Raw genomic sequence first — 17,817 nt, forward strand, 5'->3', positions numbered from 1 at the left:
ATAGAGAAGATGGCCCTCGCTTTAATCGTCACTGCTAGAAAGTTACGTCCATACATCCTTTCACATCCCATTGGAGTAAAAACTAACCTACCTCTGAAGAAACACTAGGTACGTCAGATACCTCAGGACGATTAGAGAAGTGGGTGGTAGAATTGAGTGAATACGATATCTTTTATCTACCTCGAACTACCATCAAAGCCCAGGCTAAGCCAATTTCATCTTTACGATAGCAGGAGTATCTATAGAGGGCACCCCTCAAGCCAAAAAATGACTATTGCATGTAGATGGGTCATCCACAACTCAAGGTAGTGGTGTAAGTACAATCCTCACCTCACCCAAAGGAGAAGACCTGGAGTTCACTGTTAAGTTTATATTTAAGGCCTCCACTAACGAAGCTGTATACGGAACACTCGTGATTGGACTCAGAATAGCTTATGAAGTGGGAGGTAGACATTTAATAGCTTATTCAAATTCCTAGTTGATAGTTAAACAAGTAGAAGGCTCATACGAAGCCAAGGAAGAAAACATGATCCAATATCTACAACAGATAGCAGAGCTAAATATAAGACTTGAAAGTTTCCAAATTATCCAAATTCCAAGAGAAGAGAATGTCGAAACCGACTGCCTCTTCAAATTAGCCAGCGATCTAGAAGATTGTAGAATGAGGCATATCACCATACAATACCTCTCCAAACCAAGAACTCCAATTCATATTCAAGCCATATCCTCCTCGGAAGATTGGAGGACCCCTATTATCCGATGGCTTGAAGAGAGACGCCTTCCAAACAACAGATGGGAGGCTGCAAGACTCAAAGCTTGAGCTGCCCGCTTCCTACTACAAGGAGGAGTCCTTTACAAGAAATCATTTACACATCCTCTACTCTGATGCTTATTCCAGTCAGAAGGAGTGCATATCCTTAAAAAAATACATAGTAGCTACTGTGGAGCACATGCAGGAACTTGGGTTCTCGCTAACAAAGCATCGCGGGCAGGATACTTCTGGTCTTTCATGAAATAAGGCGTAAGGCAACTGGTGATCAAATGTAAGAAATGCCAAAAACATTCCTCCTTCATACATCAACCTGCGGAGCCCTTTACAACCATGTTATCGCCATGTCCTTTTTGCACAATGGGGGATAGATATCATAGGTCATTTCCCCCTAGCTTCTGGCCAAAGAAAATCTTTCTAGTGGCCATTGATTCTATACCAAGTGGGTGGAAGCTGTGCCACTCACCAGCATCGCAGAAACGGAGGCGATGAAGTTTATATGTAAGAACATCATATGTCGTTTTGGGCTCCCACAAGAAATAATATCAGACAATGGTCCATAGTTCCAAGGCCATAAAATACAAGACTGGTATAAAGGATTGCGTATCAAACAGAGATTCACATCAATGGCACACCCCCAAGCCGATGGGCAGGTGGAGGTCACCAACCAAATCCTCGTTCAGGGAATCAAGAGACGGTTAGAACAAGTTGGTGGAAATTGGACAGAAGAAATAACTAGTATCCTATGGGAATATCGTACAACTCCCTAAGGATCTACAGTAGAAAGTCCCTTTACTATGGTGTACGGGACCGAAACAATCATTCCAACTGAGTTGGGGTACCCTCCCATAGAATTCTACACTTCTCTGAAGAAAAAAATACGAAGTTGTTGAAAAAATATTTGGATCTTATTGAAGAATTGAGAGAAAAAGCATTCATTTGGATTCAAAGGTACAAGAACACCATGATCAATGCCCACAACAGGAGGGTAAAGACACGAAACTTCCAAGTGGGGACATTGTATTGCGAAGGTAGACACATTGAACCAGTTAAAAAATTAAAGCCCACTTGAGAAGGACCCTTTAAAGTGATAGCAGTAATAGGACGAGGAGCATATGAGCTTGAAGACCTTGAAGGATGCCCACTATCACGTCCCTGGAACATTCATAACCTCAAGAAATATTATACATGAAGAAAGGCGTCCCCATCACATTCGAAACACCTTCCAATAAGTCCTCCTGAAGGACTCCCTCTAAAAATGTCCTATTGAAGGACATCCACCAATAAGTTCTCCTGAACGACTCCTAAAAATGTTCTCCCACGGGGCATCTTCCAATAAGTTCTCCTGAAGGACTCCTTCTAAAAATATCCTCCCGCAGAGCATTCTCCAATAAGTCTTCCTATAGGACTCCCCAAAAATGTTCTCCCAAAGGATATCCCTCAAAAAACCCTCTTGAAGGACCCCTCTGAAAAGTCTACACCTACAAACATCAAAGGTTATCATTTCCCCTATTAGGGGGCATCCCCCTTGAAAAGGTATAATGTATTATATTTCATGAGATGAGGCACAAAAACGACATAAGAATAATCCCTGCCAAAACTCATGTAGGTCTGTGTCATCGAAGGAGCTTTCGGGACTCCTATTTTAAGACCTCACACTCCTTTCATTCATTACTTCTCACACAATTATATTTAATGAAGAGGAAAATTAGGGAGGCCTCCCTTAAGAAAGCTGAAGAGAACTCTCTACCAAAAAAGCTTAAGAAAGCATCCCTCAAGAAATCTGAAGGGAAACCCTCATAAGGAGGCCAAAGGAGGCCCGTCCACCATGATAAATCTCACTAATAACTCATCACCTCAACAAAGCTTGAAGACTGCATCGTATCAAGAAAACACTACTAGTGTAATGACAAACATCAAGCATAAAACGAAGAATTAAAGGCATCGCATTTCAGCCCTTGGCCTAAAACCATGGCTAAGGGCAAATAAAAAATAGCATTCAAGCAAAACAGAAAAAGTAAATCGTCTCATCCCCATTACAAATGGGGTAAAAAGAATGCAAAGTAAGAAAATTAAAGGTGTTCTATCCAGCATTCGTAAACATCAGTCACATTACATCATCAGTTTTCCCCCACAGGCAGGTCATCCTTCTCCTTCTCAAGGGGCGTATCAACAACAGGGACAGGGGTGGTAGGAGGCTCAACATCAGTAGCCAAGGGAGTTCCTTCTTCCTTTGATTCTAGGGCGCCTTCACCGTGGAGATCCCCCGCTATGGAATCAATTGCTACTTCATTTCGGGACTCCTCACTTCTACCTCAATCTCCGCCAATAAGTTGTCTAAATCTCCTTATGCAAGAATGTTTACAAGAATCAGCATCAAACCAGGAAGGAATACAAATAGAAGGCAAAGAAGGAAGCCAACCTGAATCTGGGGGGAGGCTTCCATCCCTAGGGATGAAGGGCTCTGTAAAGGGATCAGATGCATTGTACAAAACTATGGCAAGGTCAATGAAAGAAGACTCCTCTCCTGCAGGGGGTACCCTTGAGCTTGAAATTGCTCCTTACAGGCTGTGAAGTCATACTCGAAGTAGGGTCCCGCTATCTTGGCCACCTCCTACTGATATCCCTCGGACTTCTTGAACTCCTTCAGGCGGCTCTCCCAGTAGGCCTCTAAATAACTATTGCCCTCCTCAAAATTGGAGAAATTCATTATGGCTGGCTGCTTCCTTCTGTAACCTCCTCACCTCCCTCTCCAGCTGCTAGCAATGACTCGTAACCTCCTTCTTCGCCTCCCTCAATTTGGAATTTTCACTCCCTAGGCGTTTCACCTTGTCCTCTAACTTCCGCCTCTAGGCACTGTTTGGAGGAATAGGAGGAACCCCTTGAGGCCTAGAAGAAAGTTCCTCGTACATAGAGGCCACCTATAGAGAACAAGGACCATCAGTGAAATTGGCACATAGAGGGAAGAAATATATTAAAAGAAAGGTACCTTGAACATGTAGTAAGGCCCAATCCCTTCAAGCTCTTCCTAGGAGATAAAATCTCCTTTCCTCAAGTCTGCCACCAAGGAGTTCTTCCCCCTCTCTTAATCGAACGATTGGCGACTATGAAAAGGCAAATAGAGGAGGCGCGAGAAGACCTGGGGGGTATCCATCTCTTTCTTGGAAGAGGGAGCAGGAGGAGGCATAGAGGAGTACGAGAAGGAAGAGCCCCCATAGAACCTGTGCGAGGATTCTTCGAAGAACTCCTAACTATGGGACCAGGAGAAAAGGAGGAGGAGGGACGTTTACTTTCGACTCACTAGAGGCAGGGGCCCCCTTAGAAGATCTTGAAGTCGGGGTCCCTCCAGCACGACTCCCCAACACGTGATCCCTCATGAGTTTACTGAACATGATATTCTCTGCACGTAAACAAAGAAAATCAATACTTCAAGAAAGCACAAAGAAGGAGATGCAGCAACAGATAAAAAGAAAAAAAAATACCCAAAGAATCCCCTAAAGGCTCTATTTTATGGGAGAGTTCGAAGTGCCCCAATAGCCTCTCATCAATTAAAAACGACAATCATAGGGGGTTGCATTCAACTTAGCGATCAAGGAGGACAAGACTGTTGTCCTTGGTCCGACATGCACAAGAGGAGGGGTTCCCTAAATCCATTGTCTAGGGAAAGGCCAAACATGAGGAGGGAGGATGTAAAAGTAGCTATTCTTTCAATGCTTGGGAGGATTGAGAGGCGACAAGGACACCCCTTCTTGGGGAACAAAATATAAAATCCTTTTTCAGCCTTCTTAAGGCGATAACACTTAGCAAAGATGTGCGCAGTTACAGTATGACCATGAAAGCAAAGACTACAAAAAAATCTAGCCAAACCTTTGAAGGAATTTGGATCCAACTGGTTCAGGGGAACTTGAAAAAGCTTCGCAACTATGGATTAAAAAATGGGACAGGAAAACGCAAACTAGATCGTAATTGTGTAGAAAAAAAACATAAATAATTAGGAGGAGGATGAAAGGGCGACTTATCGAGGAAGGTGTATATACAACAAAGGCGGGAGGAACATGACATTCTTGCAGGAACTGGTCTATGGAAGAGGTTTTCAGAGTTGAGGCCCCACAGTCTATCGGCGATCGAAGAACTTTCTCTTCCTCTTCCTAGAGAACCCTCTTGTCTTCCTCCAAGGGAGGAGACCTAGATGTCTTGGCCTCTTCAGAGGAAGACCTAGGCATCCTTGCCTCCTCTGCAGGGGACCTCACCTCCCTGATCATACCTTACCCCAATTTTCGCCTTCTTTTTCAGACACGTAGCTCATCATAGAGTTCCTGCGAAGAGGGACTCATTCTCTATAAATATAGGCAGCCCCCCTCAACAGATGGGTCCTTCAAGAATCTGGAAATTATTTCGCTATTCTTCTGCAACTCTCAACTCGTGCTTTTGCTACATCTTGCTTACGAAATTTATACTTTTATCTCAATTTCTCATTATGATTTATTTTTATATTTATTTATTCCTAAATTCAGAACTAACTCGAGCATCGGAGTGCTAACGCTTTATTTTGCATGTCCTATTTCTTAAGTTATTTTGTTTAATCAGCCCAAGTCCATCGATGAAACCTAAGATCGTTGGATCCATGCTAAAATCGCACACATCACACCTAATGCATAAAAAATTCAAAAAAATCTTAAAAGCTAAGTAAAATTGTTCATAATTCACAAAAATATTTTAAAAATTTACTAAAAGAGATGAATGAAAACTTAATGGGAGACTAACCGATTGGTTAGTTGTTGGAAGGTCAGTACTGATAATTGATAAAGGGTATTTGTAATCAAATAAAAGGGAACTCGTTTTAATTAGTCCAAAAGAACTGTTGAGAGTGTTGCAGTATAAGAGTGCACCAGTGGTCTAGTGGTAGAATAGTTCCCTGCCACGGTACAGACCCGGGTTCGATTCCCGGTTGCTGTTTCAGAGAGAAATGAAGTATGAATTTGTGGTTTGGTTTTCTCCAGTTTCTCTTTGCCTTCTCTCTCACTAGTGGCGACAATACAGCGCCATCTCACCTCTCCTTTTTCTCATTTTCTTATTTTCCAGTGACTTATTTTCTTTAGTCATATTTTTGTCGCAATATTTTAGGTTAATTATACTTAGACCCTATCTGAAAATAAAAAAATATATGTTCAAAAGAAGTTTCAGAATTTTACTTATAACCCCCTTTAAAAATTATACATTTAACCCCCGTTCATTAGAATTTAGAAGAAAAATACTGATACAAAAAATTACATAAATTTTTAATTCTACTCGTCATTTAATATTTTCCTATAATAATGTTTTACTTATAAGAGAATAGCTGCAATGATGCTAAATATATATATATATATATATATATTATACATTTATTCTTTTATACGTATAAAATATACATGAAAATAGTAAATAAAAGATAAAATTAAAAATTTATTTTATTTTTTTCTGTTAGAATTAACATCTTTCATCCAAACCCTAACAGAAGAATGTGGGGTATAAAGGAAGAATTTTTTAAGGGGTGTGAGTGCAACTTCAAAATTTCTTTAGAAGAAGTGTAATTTTACATTTTTAGAGAGAATCTAAATATAAATTAACCCTAATATTTTCGTAATAAACGTTCCATGTTCTTTACAATCTATTTTTCATATAGGTAGATAGATAGATGATAGACACATATCGCATTTTCTATAATTAAGGAGTGTGTGTTACTTGTCCGTACATCAATTTAGAAAACAACAAGTGTGGCATGAATTTATCCAGGAATTTTTCATTCACCTAGTTACAAGTGTCAGTGGATTTTCAGAAGAATATATTGTTGTCTTGTGATACCTAATTATAAATACTCTTTGTCGTATGAAAATTTATCAATAGTTTTTTTATTTTAATGACCGTCCAATAAATAACTCAATCCGTTAGCTCCCATGATATTTACATACATTTTTTGTGGTAAATAACCAAAATGTCATTCTAAAAAATGAATTATAATTTTACTTATTTTTTAAAATTTTATAAATTAAGTGGATAATTTTTTTCACAATTTTTCATCCACATTATTCAATGTTTATTCGTAATTTGTTTTAAATAAGTACACTGAGGTGAGAGTTGAAACTTCCCAACTTTCATCCTAGAATGATATAATTTCATCTAATATTATGAGATATTAATAATTTCTTTAAATAATAAAAAGATATTTATAATTATATCAAATATTAAAAGAATTTATTGTAATACTATCTTTTGGCGTGCTGTAGAAAAATAAAGTCACTATCATGGATGCGTAATTACTTTTGATAGTGTTTTTGTTAACTTTCCTCTCCTGTTTTTCCTCTCCCTAATATCTTCTTTTTATCAATAATTTCTCCTAAATCTAATATGTATAAAATTTGTTTTCTTTTTGATAGAATATGACTTAGGGTGAATAGCAATTTATCCTCTATGATATTGAAAATGAGCACATTATCCCTCTATGAAAAAAATATAACAATTCACCCCTTTATACTTTTTAAAATGAAGCAATTTACCTCCCTGTATAAGGAGGTAAGTTGTTTCATTTTAAAAATCATGGGGGGTAAATTATTGTATTTTAAAAAATATACAGAGGTAAATCGCTCTTTATTTTTTCAATAAGGAAGTAATTTGCTTATTTCCAATATCACAAGAGGGTTGTTTGTATTTTTCCCATATAATTTATTATTTCCCAAATTTTATGTTCCAATTGTGCAGAAATATGATGTGATGTGCAGAAATTTCATATTGAAATTGTGCAGAAATTTGATGAGCAGAAAATTCATATTGAAATTGTGCAGAAATTTTATGTTCCAACTGTGCAGAAATTTGATGTGATGTGCAGAAGTTTGATATTTAAATTGTGCAAAAATTTCATGTTCAATTGTATGTGTGCAGGAATTGAAAATGCAATTACAATTCCATTCCCATCGTTTAATCAATACCAAACTTAAGAAGTATAGATTGATAAACAATTCATAGATACATTCACTAAAAGCATTTGGCACCAAATTCTATTTAAATACACTTAAATTACATACAGATCCTACACAAAGTAGAACCTAAAGCAGAAAATAAGAACGACAATTACTGAAATTAATTTTCATTTTCTACATTTCATTTTGGCTTTGCAAAATCCTCCTCAATCTTCTTTATTTCTTCAATCTTAGCTTCGTATCCAGAATATTTTGCTAGCAATTCAGGAATTACAACCTTTGCTCGAGCATACATTGGTGGATCTTCCCAATAAAAGAATCCACATCCTTCGGTCTACACAAGAAATGAGAAAAAAATTGCAGAAAAATGAGAACATTTAACTAAGAAAAATGGGCAAAAATTTGCAGAAAAATGAGAATATTTAATTGAGAAAAATGGGCAAATATTTACAGAAAAATGAGAGCATTTAATTGAGAAAAATAGGCAAAAAATTGCAGAAAAATAAGAACATTTAACTGAGAAATATGGGTAAAATTTTGAAGAAAAATGAGAACCTTTAATTGAGAAAAATGGGCAAAAAATTGCAGAAAAATGAGAAACATTTAACTGACAAAAATGGGCCAAAAATTGCAGAAAATCGAGGAAAACCAGTAAATATGCAGAAAAATCGAGAAAAGACAATGGAAATTTCAAAGAGAAAAATGAGAGAACTACATTGTAATCTTCACAAGAATAAAACCTTTTACTTAGGTTCTCATTACTTCATGAAGTCCTCACAATAGCTCTCTTTCCACAATAGCAAAAAATCGATCTTGAGATGGTAGACATGTTTTGAAGATGGGATGAGGATGGAAGCAAAATGGGGAAGAAATGCTATTTTTCCCTTTTTATTAGTTGGTAAATTGGCTTTGGGAGGGAAAAACTATCCTTCTAAAAATTGGGACAAAGTGCATTAAACCCCTCTGAGTTTTAAAATTTTTGCAAAATAAACCCTCTTGTTATGAGAATAGGCTAAAAGCCCCCCTGTGTTTTTTGTAAAACTCAGCTCAATCGCCCCCCTCTCCGTTCAATCTAACTAACGGTGTTAATTTTTTAAAAAATGACCGTTATACCCTTACTTATTATATATTATTTCTTATATTAATGACTGTTGGATCTTTTTTGCTCAAATACTGATCGTTAAATCTAATCAATTAATCTCAACCGTTAGATTTTTAAAAAATAAAAGGTCTAGATTCAATAAATTATTTAACTTATATTATATATAAATAATTTAAAATTTTAAAAATATATTATTATTATATATTTTTTAAAAAAAAAAACTAACTACCCACCCTACCCCCATAGCCCCCCAACCCCAACCCCCCACACCCCCATTCTCGTCACCGGCGATAATTATTTATTAAAATCATTGTTTCTCCGTAAAATTTTTACCAAATTGAGTGGGACTGGTCTCGTTAGAATCGTCTTGAAGAGGCGAGTCTAATGGTGGTGGTTTGAGACCGAGATTCGACCGGACGGAGACGAATCGACGGAAAACATGTTTGGAGGTCGTGACTTAAGCCCATTCTCTATGATTGATGATAACTCAAATTGAAGGTATGAAAATGTTCGTCTTGAAGAGAGGATTCAAATGGTACCATTGGCCGTAAAAAATTCGTCCGGACGGCACCGAAAACTTATTTCTAAGTTTCCAGCGAAAATCGCTGTTTTTTCTTTTTTTTTTGATTAATTTTAATTATATTAATTAAAATATGTTTTAGTTAATTAAGACTATTTTAAAATAATTATAGTAATTATATATTTTGGCTAATTAATAATAATTATTGTAATTAAATATATATTTTAATTAATTAAAACTAATAGTTAGATTTAATAATTAACAATTATAAAATTATTTGAATTTAAATATAATTTAATTTAATATTTCAATTTAAATTTAATATGGCAAAATTTAATTTATTTTTTAATGTGAGAAATAATAAAAGGAACACACAAAACAAGCCAAAAAGCTATTTGTATGTTATATAAACCTATAAAGGGGTATATTAGTCTAAAGTATCATTAAATATGAACCTAAAGCGCAGAAAATGACTACCAAACGTAGTAGACGCGTGTCTTCTCCACTTCTCGTTAGTTGCTAACAGAATGGGGGTTTTTTGCTGATTAAAACAAAACAGAATGGGGGTTTTAGCGTATTCTGAAAACAGGAGGGTGATTTTGCATACTTTCTAAAACACAAGGGGATTTTATGCATTTTGTCCTAAAAATTGCCATCTCAAGTGCCATGTAACACTATAGTGCCACATGGGACTAAAAATCCCCAAATTAAAGAGCATGTGCACACTATTTTCCGGCAAAAAATCCAATTTTCGTTCGCTGCCGTGCTTAATTGACTCATTTATGTAAATTATTGGTCAAAATGTGATAACAACGAAAATTAATGTACTACAACTAATCGCGGACAAAGTTAATGGACCAAAAAAATTTTTCCCATATAACTTACTATTTCGTATATACTTTATTGAATAATAAAACTTGTGCAAAAATTTTATTTAAATAAATTTAAAAAATTATTCACATACATATAATTATGCCATAAATTACTAATTTATATACACCAACGAACTAAGATTCAATCAATTGTATAGAGTGATAAGTTTGTGAACAAAACGGGAAAAGGATAAATAGTGATTATGTTATGTATTACTAATAAGTTTTACATTCATATTTTTTCCGCACATAAAAAGCACGTGACACTTTTTAATATATTAATAAGTTCTATATTTACATTTTAATACAGTTTTAAAAAGATTCACAATTTCCACAAGTCAGAAGTCAAAATTGCAAAAAGTTTGTGGAAAGAGTAATTCCACCTACTTTACAAACATAAATTCCACCATGAATATGAATATGATGAACAAGTTGACACTTCCCACAATTTCGACAACGCTCCCATTCGTATACTTCAAATACTTTCAAGTCCGAGCTTATGGTTTGTGTATGCTGTCCATCTCCTTGTTGGTGGAAGCATTCTGGGCAAAGCAATATCCTGTGATATTTCACTCCAAAGTTCTATCTTAGAAATTGATGGTACATAAATTCATTATTGCGAAAAAAAGAAAAGAAAAAAGACAGAGCGTGCTCGTTTTAAAACATATGAAACAGTAATACCAGTAATTTTAGCACAAGTACTAATGCAGGAGAATTATTCTATCTCTGGCGAGTTCATGGCTTGTTCACACGAAGGAAGTTTGCACATACGAACTAATTAGTATAAAACTAAAAGATAAACTTTCGAAAATTTTAAATATCTTAAATGCAGTTCCTCAAACAAAAAGCGATAGGAGTAAAGGTATCATATGCTAACACACAAGCAAGAAAATCAAATTTGAATTGGAGTTCTTATAATTCTCCAAGTCCTTGCCGTTTCACTCTTGCTTTTGAGCCCTTCCCTTCCCTTTGATGGGTTGTACAGAATAATTTAACATCTCAAAGCTAAATCGTCAACTGGGGTTAAATTTAGCTAGGATGAATGATATGTGTTGCAAAATCAAACATACTCGAAAAGCACAAAAACAGCAAGAATAGAGCACATATATTTAAAATGAATATAGACCAAGCCAGATTAATTGCTTATGATTTTCTCTAGGAATGAACACAAATGGTGAAATGTTGTAAGGACTTGCCAACACTGATGTTGCTATTTCTTTGTGCAATGAAGAGGTGAGGGAATCAAACCAAAATAAGTTCATGTAGAAAAAGATCAAACTTGAGATGCCATCAGCTTATGTGCAGAACTTTTGGCAAAAGAAGAAACTTTTAGTGTGTTGCAAGCTACATAATTATGAAATGCCACAGGCTAGAGAAATTACAAAGTACATGACATGATGCAGATCATAGATGTAGAAAATTTGGTAGATATTTAAATTATGTAATGCAACTGCACAATATGAGCCATAATATTCCTTAAACTTGGTCATTAATTTAATCAACCTTCAGAAAAGAAAGTAAAACCATAGTCAGTTTTATGATAATGGCTAAAAATTATAGAATACCTCAACTTTGAGCAGGAGCTTTAGCCTCAGTAGTTGCACTCTCCGGCACCCCAGAGCTATCATTTTGAGTCTGTAATGCATGATAAGCCCCTGGAAACAGATGGAGAAGTTGCACATAATTTTTTTTAAAAAAAGTATAATAAGTCCACTCAGAAATCTAGAAAATATTAACTTCCTAATCATGACCCGTCATGATAAAATTTTCAGCAGAGAAAACGCATGTATAACATCTAAATTATGACCCTAATCTGGAATGATTCCTCAAGAAACCAAGGGAAAGCATCATGAAACCTGCTGCAGGAGTACTGCTTGTGTCATGGGTGGTAGAACGGGCTCGCTTTGCAATGTATTTCTCATCCAATGGTACTGGGGGCTGAAACGAGAATTGCGAGATGTTGACGCCTTTTAGATGCGGATGCTCATTAATGTACCTGAAATAGCAAGCACCAGATATCCCGGCCCGCAATTATTATAAAAAAAAGAAGCACTAGACTCCAATATATCAATACTCTTAATAGTTATTTTTTTGTGCATTTCAAGTGCAAAGCAGAAAAAAGCTAAGTCGTTCGTCAGAATTCTGCACATTTACCTGCTAAGTTCGACCATAGAACGTAATCTTTTGTTAGATGGGGTAACATAATACCTGTTAAGGCACATGGCAAACATCACTCAAAATCTTTACTCCCATTTTCTCGAAAAAGGGAAAGTAAAATGTGATAGGCTACATACACATCAGCGAATTTTGTGCCGCCTTCAGCTCTGATTCGTAAAATACGCTGCCAGCCTGGAGGAGTTTGGGGAATTCTCGGCCTGTCCATAGCCCAAAGGAAACTGTCATCCTGCTTAACATCTGATTCATCATTGCAAGAGACATTAGGTCGCCACGCACGTGCTGTATCGCATAGGAAAGATCGTTCTACGATCCTTTCCCGTATCTCCTCATACTTTTCCTTTGTTGGGATAAGCCTCCATTTTGAACATTTGGCGCACTTGACAGTATATAACTTTACAGATTCCCAGACCCTTTTTGCTCCTATAGCTTGTTCTTGTTCCATTGCTCTGAAGAACTGAGATTATCAACTGGAAGTCATTGCTTAATGCCACTAATATTTTTGCACTTGTCTAACTATGCCCAGAACAATCAATTCCAAGCAAGCATTGTACGAAAAACTAAAACAGAAAGTTAATTTAATGTAGAATCCCACAAGAAAGAATCTCACACCAAAAAAATCGAGACAAAGTAAAAAATTTAAGTTGATTTTCAACAAACACCAATTTCCATCAAGAACAGAAACGGAAAAATGGAAGTCATTGCGGAATAACAAACTAACTGAACAACAAGAAACACTTGCAGCACTATATACCATTAGAATGTATGTTCAAGAAAATAGGTGATCAATATAAATATTTTATGTATGCTTATGTAGCTTTGTTTCCATTTTCTTGTTCCAATACAACATGTCTGTAGAAAAGAAAAAAAAGGAAAAGAAACTTTGTCAAGCCATATTCCATGAACATAATGCAATACAGAAAGAAGAAATTAAATATCATAAATTATAGGACAGGAGGAGGCTATGATAGTAAAATCACAAATTTTATTATAAATCATGTAGAAGATAGTTAGGCCCATAACTTTAAATCAAAGGCAAACATACTTTGACATGATAGTAACAACATTATGAAATTTTTGCTATACTATTGACAACAACATCGTATTAGTAACACAAATAAACAAGAAAGCGTAATGTAAGCCAATTAATACCCAAGTTTCCTAAGCGACAGTTAAGTATCATGTTTGTGTTACCACTACTCTGTATTTGACACGTGTTGGTTATGTGGTGAATAAGTCTAATACAATGAATATTACTTTCTCGAATCTATATTTATTTAATGATATGTTCAGGCATGACAAGTCTAGTTGCTCTTTTTATCTGTAATGACACATGTATTATGGGGTTGGACTAGCCTTCTACATGAGAAATGTTGGACGCAATAAGTAAAGCATAGCAAGGCATTAAACTCCGTGACACCAGGAAGCTATTATTGTCAGTAAGCTTTCTTATTTTCATAACTAAATAAAAAAAATTTACTTGTGCATTTAACAATATTCTTTTCTAAATATTCAGAAGGTCGTACAGATTGCTGCCACCTTATTCAAGTATAACAAAGTTTCCACAACTCTACTTTTATGTAAACATTATCCGTGCTTTAAAAAGGCAGATCCGGATTAATATTAATAAACAGACTCTACAGACATATATAAACATGTACATGATCTATTATATGCGGATGCTAACAACCAACAAATTTATAGCACCATGATGTGAGCCCATATCAACAATCCAGAGAATAGAAAATTTTCCTATTAAATTCCACACCAAAACTTTTTATTAAACTGAATATTCTGGTTCCAACTTAGGTACATAAATAGAACGAAGTAATTCAAAAGGATACCTAGTTATTTCAACTCCGGACACTTTTCAGAAATAGGATCAAGAATCCTACTTTAAACCACATCGACATAATCATAAACACAAAATGCTGTACCGCAAGGCATAAAACCGAAGTCAAGACACATGAAACGGTATAAACTGAATGCCTGGAGAACTAGAAGATGACACTGCATAATTTGTGAACAACACTGAATACAAAGCACTTATCTGTTCAAGAAATTAAATAAGATACATAAAGAAAATACAAAGCAGCTGCTTGGTACTGCTGGTGCTAACTGAACCTTAAACGAAACACTAATCATGTAACAAATTGACATATACATAGATCCTTGACTAGACACAGCAACAAGAGGCAATGTTGTATGTTAGGTGATATATGTAACCATGCATTCGCTTCAGCGCTTAATCTGTGTCGATGTCCCCCTGTCTGTAGACAGTTAATATAAAGCAATTAAATCATACTATAAAAAACCGTAAATCACGTTTTTTATGCTCATCAAATAAAGAACACATAAAAAACAATAGCCTTCACATCGAACCGGACTCTGATACCACTTGAAGGGAACAAGCGGATCGGTTTGGGAACACGCTCATGGAAGCAAGTGAGAAAATAATAAAATAGCATAAAAATTAAACACAAACAGGTCGAACCAAGGGGGTGTATTCTTGGTGTTCCCTGGCGTTCGATGTAGTATGAAAAAGAAAATTAAATATTCATATAAGGTTATGGTTATAAAACGAAAGAGATGCATAAATAAAATTGAGATTACCTCTTTCGTTTCATTTTAATCGGCAAATATATTTACTTCAAAAATCCCGACATAGGAATGTACCGTTGGGTACTTTTCATACTAATTATGATCAATATACCTACCGTGAAATGTTAGAATTCATTTATGCAGATGCCTAGTTCCCCCCCCCCCCCCTCCCCCCACCCATCTCGTTCTGTAGATAACTAAATTGACCAAAACATGCCCTATTCTAGAGATGAAATTAAGCCTGATCTAAACCTATCAGGATAGTTTCACACTCAAATGCCTGTTAATATAATCTTCATCATAAATTCACAAAATCGCTCGCCGCGAAAAGCAAATCACAACATTTCAAAATTAAAATGTATATCACATGCAACGTAAAACCTTGCCTATATGTGCATGAGATAAAAATTGCCTCCTTACACAGAGAGAGGAATCAGAGTGAACATATGTACAAAGATGTAGGGAAACATTTCTGAACTATCTGAACCCAGAGCAACTTTCTTATGTTGAAGACAATACAAAATCAATATCCCTTTTCTCCCCCTAATTTTTTTTTGATCTATTCTTTTCTTTATTATATAACTGATCTGTTTATTTATTCATTGTTTTTTGATTATTTAACGACATGCAACTCTAACCGATGATTTCAATCCACTGGAAAAACATAAATCTCCTGTCAGCCGCATAATCCTAGACATGCATGTTTCATTATTTAATTACTATAATGTTTATATCAGTGTGGGTTTTGTCCGAGAGAGATGCATCTTACAAATAAATCAAACAGATCAAGAAAATTCGTCCAGAAAACTTAAACATGAAACCTCAATTCACCAAAAAAATCGCACAGTCGCCTCAGGAAACACAGATACAATGTATAAAACATATCAAAATTAATCAGCGACATAAACACCTGGAAATAGAACAAGTTTAGAGATTAAACCTCAATCTATAATCACCAAGAATCGTTGATCTGCACGTCTCGGTCCCCTAAATAGGCGAAGACTTCTGTCGCTGGTGCTAGACTGTGTGTGTCTAAGTGTGTTGGGGGGGGGGGGGTGTGGCGGAGGTTGTGTGTGTGAGTTGACGAAGCCGGTGACGAGAACTTTGAACTGTTACAAGTGATGACGAGAATGTAAAGTGTGATATTTACGTTACCATAAATATAATTTTAGATTTTGTTTATTATTATTATTTTTATTATTATAATATACAATTCATCATATTATTTAATATATTCAAGCTTAAAAATTAATTTAATACATCGATAATTTAAATTAATGAAATACATTACAACGAAACAACAAACTATTAAAGAAAGACATATATCCGCATTTGTGGAAACATTTTGATTAAGAGATAACTATACCGTTCTCCCCTAAAGTTTGGTATAATTATAGGTATAAACTCGTGTGACTTAAGAAATTACATCTAGAACTCCTGACATTTATTCTGTCTAACAAATAGATACCTTCGTTGATCAAATTTTTTTGAATTTGTTGATAGTAACAAAAAAAAAAAGAAGAATGAAAAATCCATATTTACCCCCTTTAATTTATTACTCACTTATTGTAAGTCAAACAAATTTTTTCTGATAAAAATACCCTTATAAGGATGAAGATTTACCCCATCATATATATTAGTACATGAAGATGTATAAGAATATATTGCTTAGAAAAAGATTTTTTTGATATTTAATATGTTAGTAATAAGTCAATTTAAGGTAAACATATATTTGGATTCAACTTTTTTGTGAATATCAACAAATTCAGTAAATTTTGACTGTCATGGGAACGTGGTTCAATTTGTTGAACAGAAACAAATATCAGGGGTACTACATATAATTTTTCAAACTATAAGAAACTTATATGTAATTACACTAAATTTTAGAGAAGGACATAATGTAATCAAACTATAAGAAACTTATATATATTACTAACCTTCATAAAGATGTTTTAATTTAACTTTCTACAAATATTTTAGTAAAATTTAGCATAAAATGTGTACAAATGTTAACTTTTTTTATAATTATTTTTGTATCTATATATAAAGTAATGGCTATTTCATTACTAATGACGTTAACATTTTAGTCAAGACTTTTTTTATTTTGATACTAAAATCTTCTTTTAGTAATTAGTGATAATTTATGTTTCGTCATTAGTTTGATCAGTTTTAGTGACAACTATTTTCGTGATAAATGACATGTACTCTCTAATCACAACTCATTATTGACACTAAAAAGTTTCTTAGCAACTAGTGATGATATAAATATTGTTACTATTTGAATTAGTTATAGTCACGACTTTAGTTACCGCCCAAATTGAAAAATGGCGGCAAACTTTTTATGAAAAAATAAGTGACAATAGTCTAAGTTGTCACTAATGTTATTTACTTCTAACATTTAGTGACAAACAAAAATTTTGTCACTAAATTATTGTTTTTAGTGAGGAATTTATCATTGTCACTAAATTTTTTGTCACAAAAAAGGGTAAATTACAACGACCTCTTTTAAGATTTTTTATAATTATGAATACCCCCTCGTTTTTTGAATATAAATACCTCCCTGACATTTTATAAAATTATGTAATCCTTGGATGGAGGTATGAAATTATCAACTTTAACCTTACTATATGTTTTGAAAAAAATTTAAAAATTATAAAAAAAATCAAACAAGCTAGATGAAAAATTTTCAAAAATTATAAAATCCACTTAATCCATAAAATTTCAAAAAAATTAAAAAAACCAAATAAAATTATAATTTTTAATAGGGACAAAGATAATTTTGGTCCATTAAGTTTTCCCATGTTCAATTTTAGTCCATTATG

At 34.6% G+C, this 17,817-nt stretch overlaps 1 protein-coding gene across 3 annotated transcripts; it reads right to left on the bottom strand.

Annotated features, from left to right (window-relative positions):
* Positions 1–10,469: 10,469 nt before the first annotated feature.
* LOC105162299 (methyl-CpG-binding domain-containing protein 2-like) lies at positions 10,470–16,062 on the bottom strand. 3 transcript variants are annotated; one of them, XM_088880399.1, is made up of 6 exons: positions 15,936–16,062; positions 12,514–12,851; positions 12,374–12,427; positions 12,076–12,215; positions 11,785–11,874; positions 10,470–10,761 (listed from the first exon to the last, which is right to left on the bottom strand). In XM_088880399.1, the coding sequence occupies exons 2-5, from the start codon at positions 12,837–12,839 to the stop codon at positions 11,786–11,788; spliced, it is 609 nt and encodes a 202-aa protein (XP_088736525.1). In that variant the 5' UTR covers positions 12,840–12,851; positions 15,936–16,062; the 3' UTR covers positions 10,470–10,761; position 11,785. The 3 variants fall into 3 exon arrangements, with proteins under 3 accessions (XP_088736525.1, XP_011078609.1, XP_011078610.1); XM_011080307.3 differs by having other exon boundaries at positions 10,470–10,778; XM_011080308.3 differs by having other exon boundaries at positions 10,470–10,778; positions 12,514–12,843; positions 15,936–16,057.
* Positions 16,063–17,817: the final 1,755 nt, after the last annotated feature.

Source organism: Sesamum indicum, linkage group LG5, assembly GCF_026168435.1.
Source record: "Sesamum indicum cultivar Baizhima isolate 11 linkage group LG5, ASM2616843v1, whole genome shotgun sequence".
Classification (NCBI taxonomy): domain Eukaryota; kingdom Viridiplantae; phylum Streptophyta; class Magnoliopsida; order Lamiales; family Pedaliaceae; genus Sesamum; species Sesamum indicum.

Excerpts from the sequence above, each read along its gene's own strand:
- LOC105162299 (XM_088880399.1), bottom strand. The coding sequence starts at position 12,839 with ATGGAACAAGAACAAGCTATAGGAGCAAAAAGGGTCTGGGAATCTGTA. Across the intron at positions 12,216-12,373 it reads TCTATGGTCGAACTTAGCAG|GTACATTAATGAGCATCCGC; the intron begins GTAAATGTGCAG and ends TTGCTATTTCAG. Across the intron at positions 11,875-12,075 it reads AAGCAGTACTCCTGCAGCAG|GGGCTTATCATGCATTACAG; the intron begins GTTTCATGATGC and ends ATCTGTTTCCAG.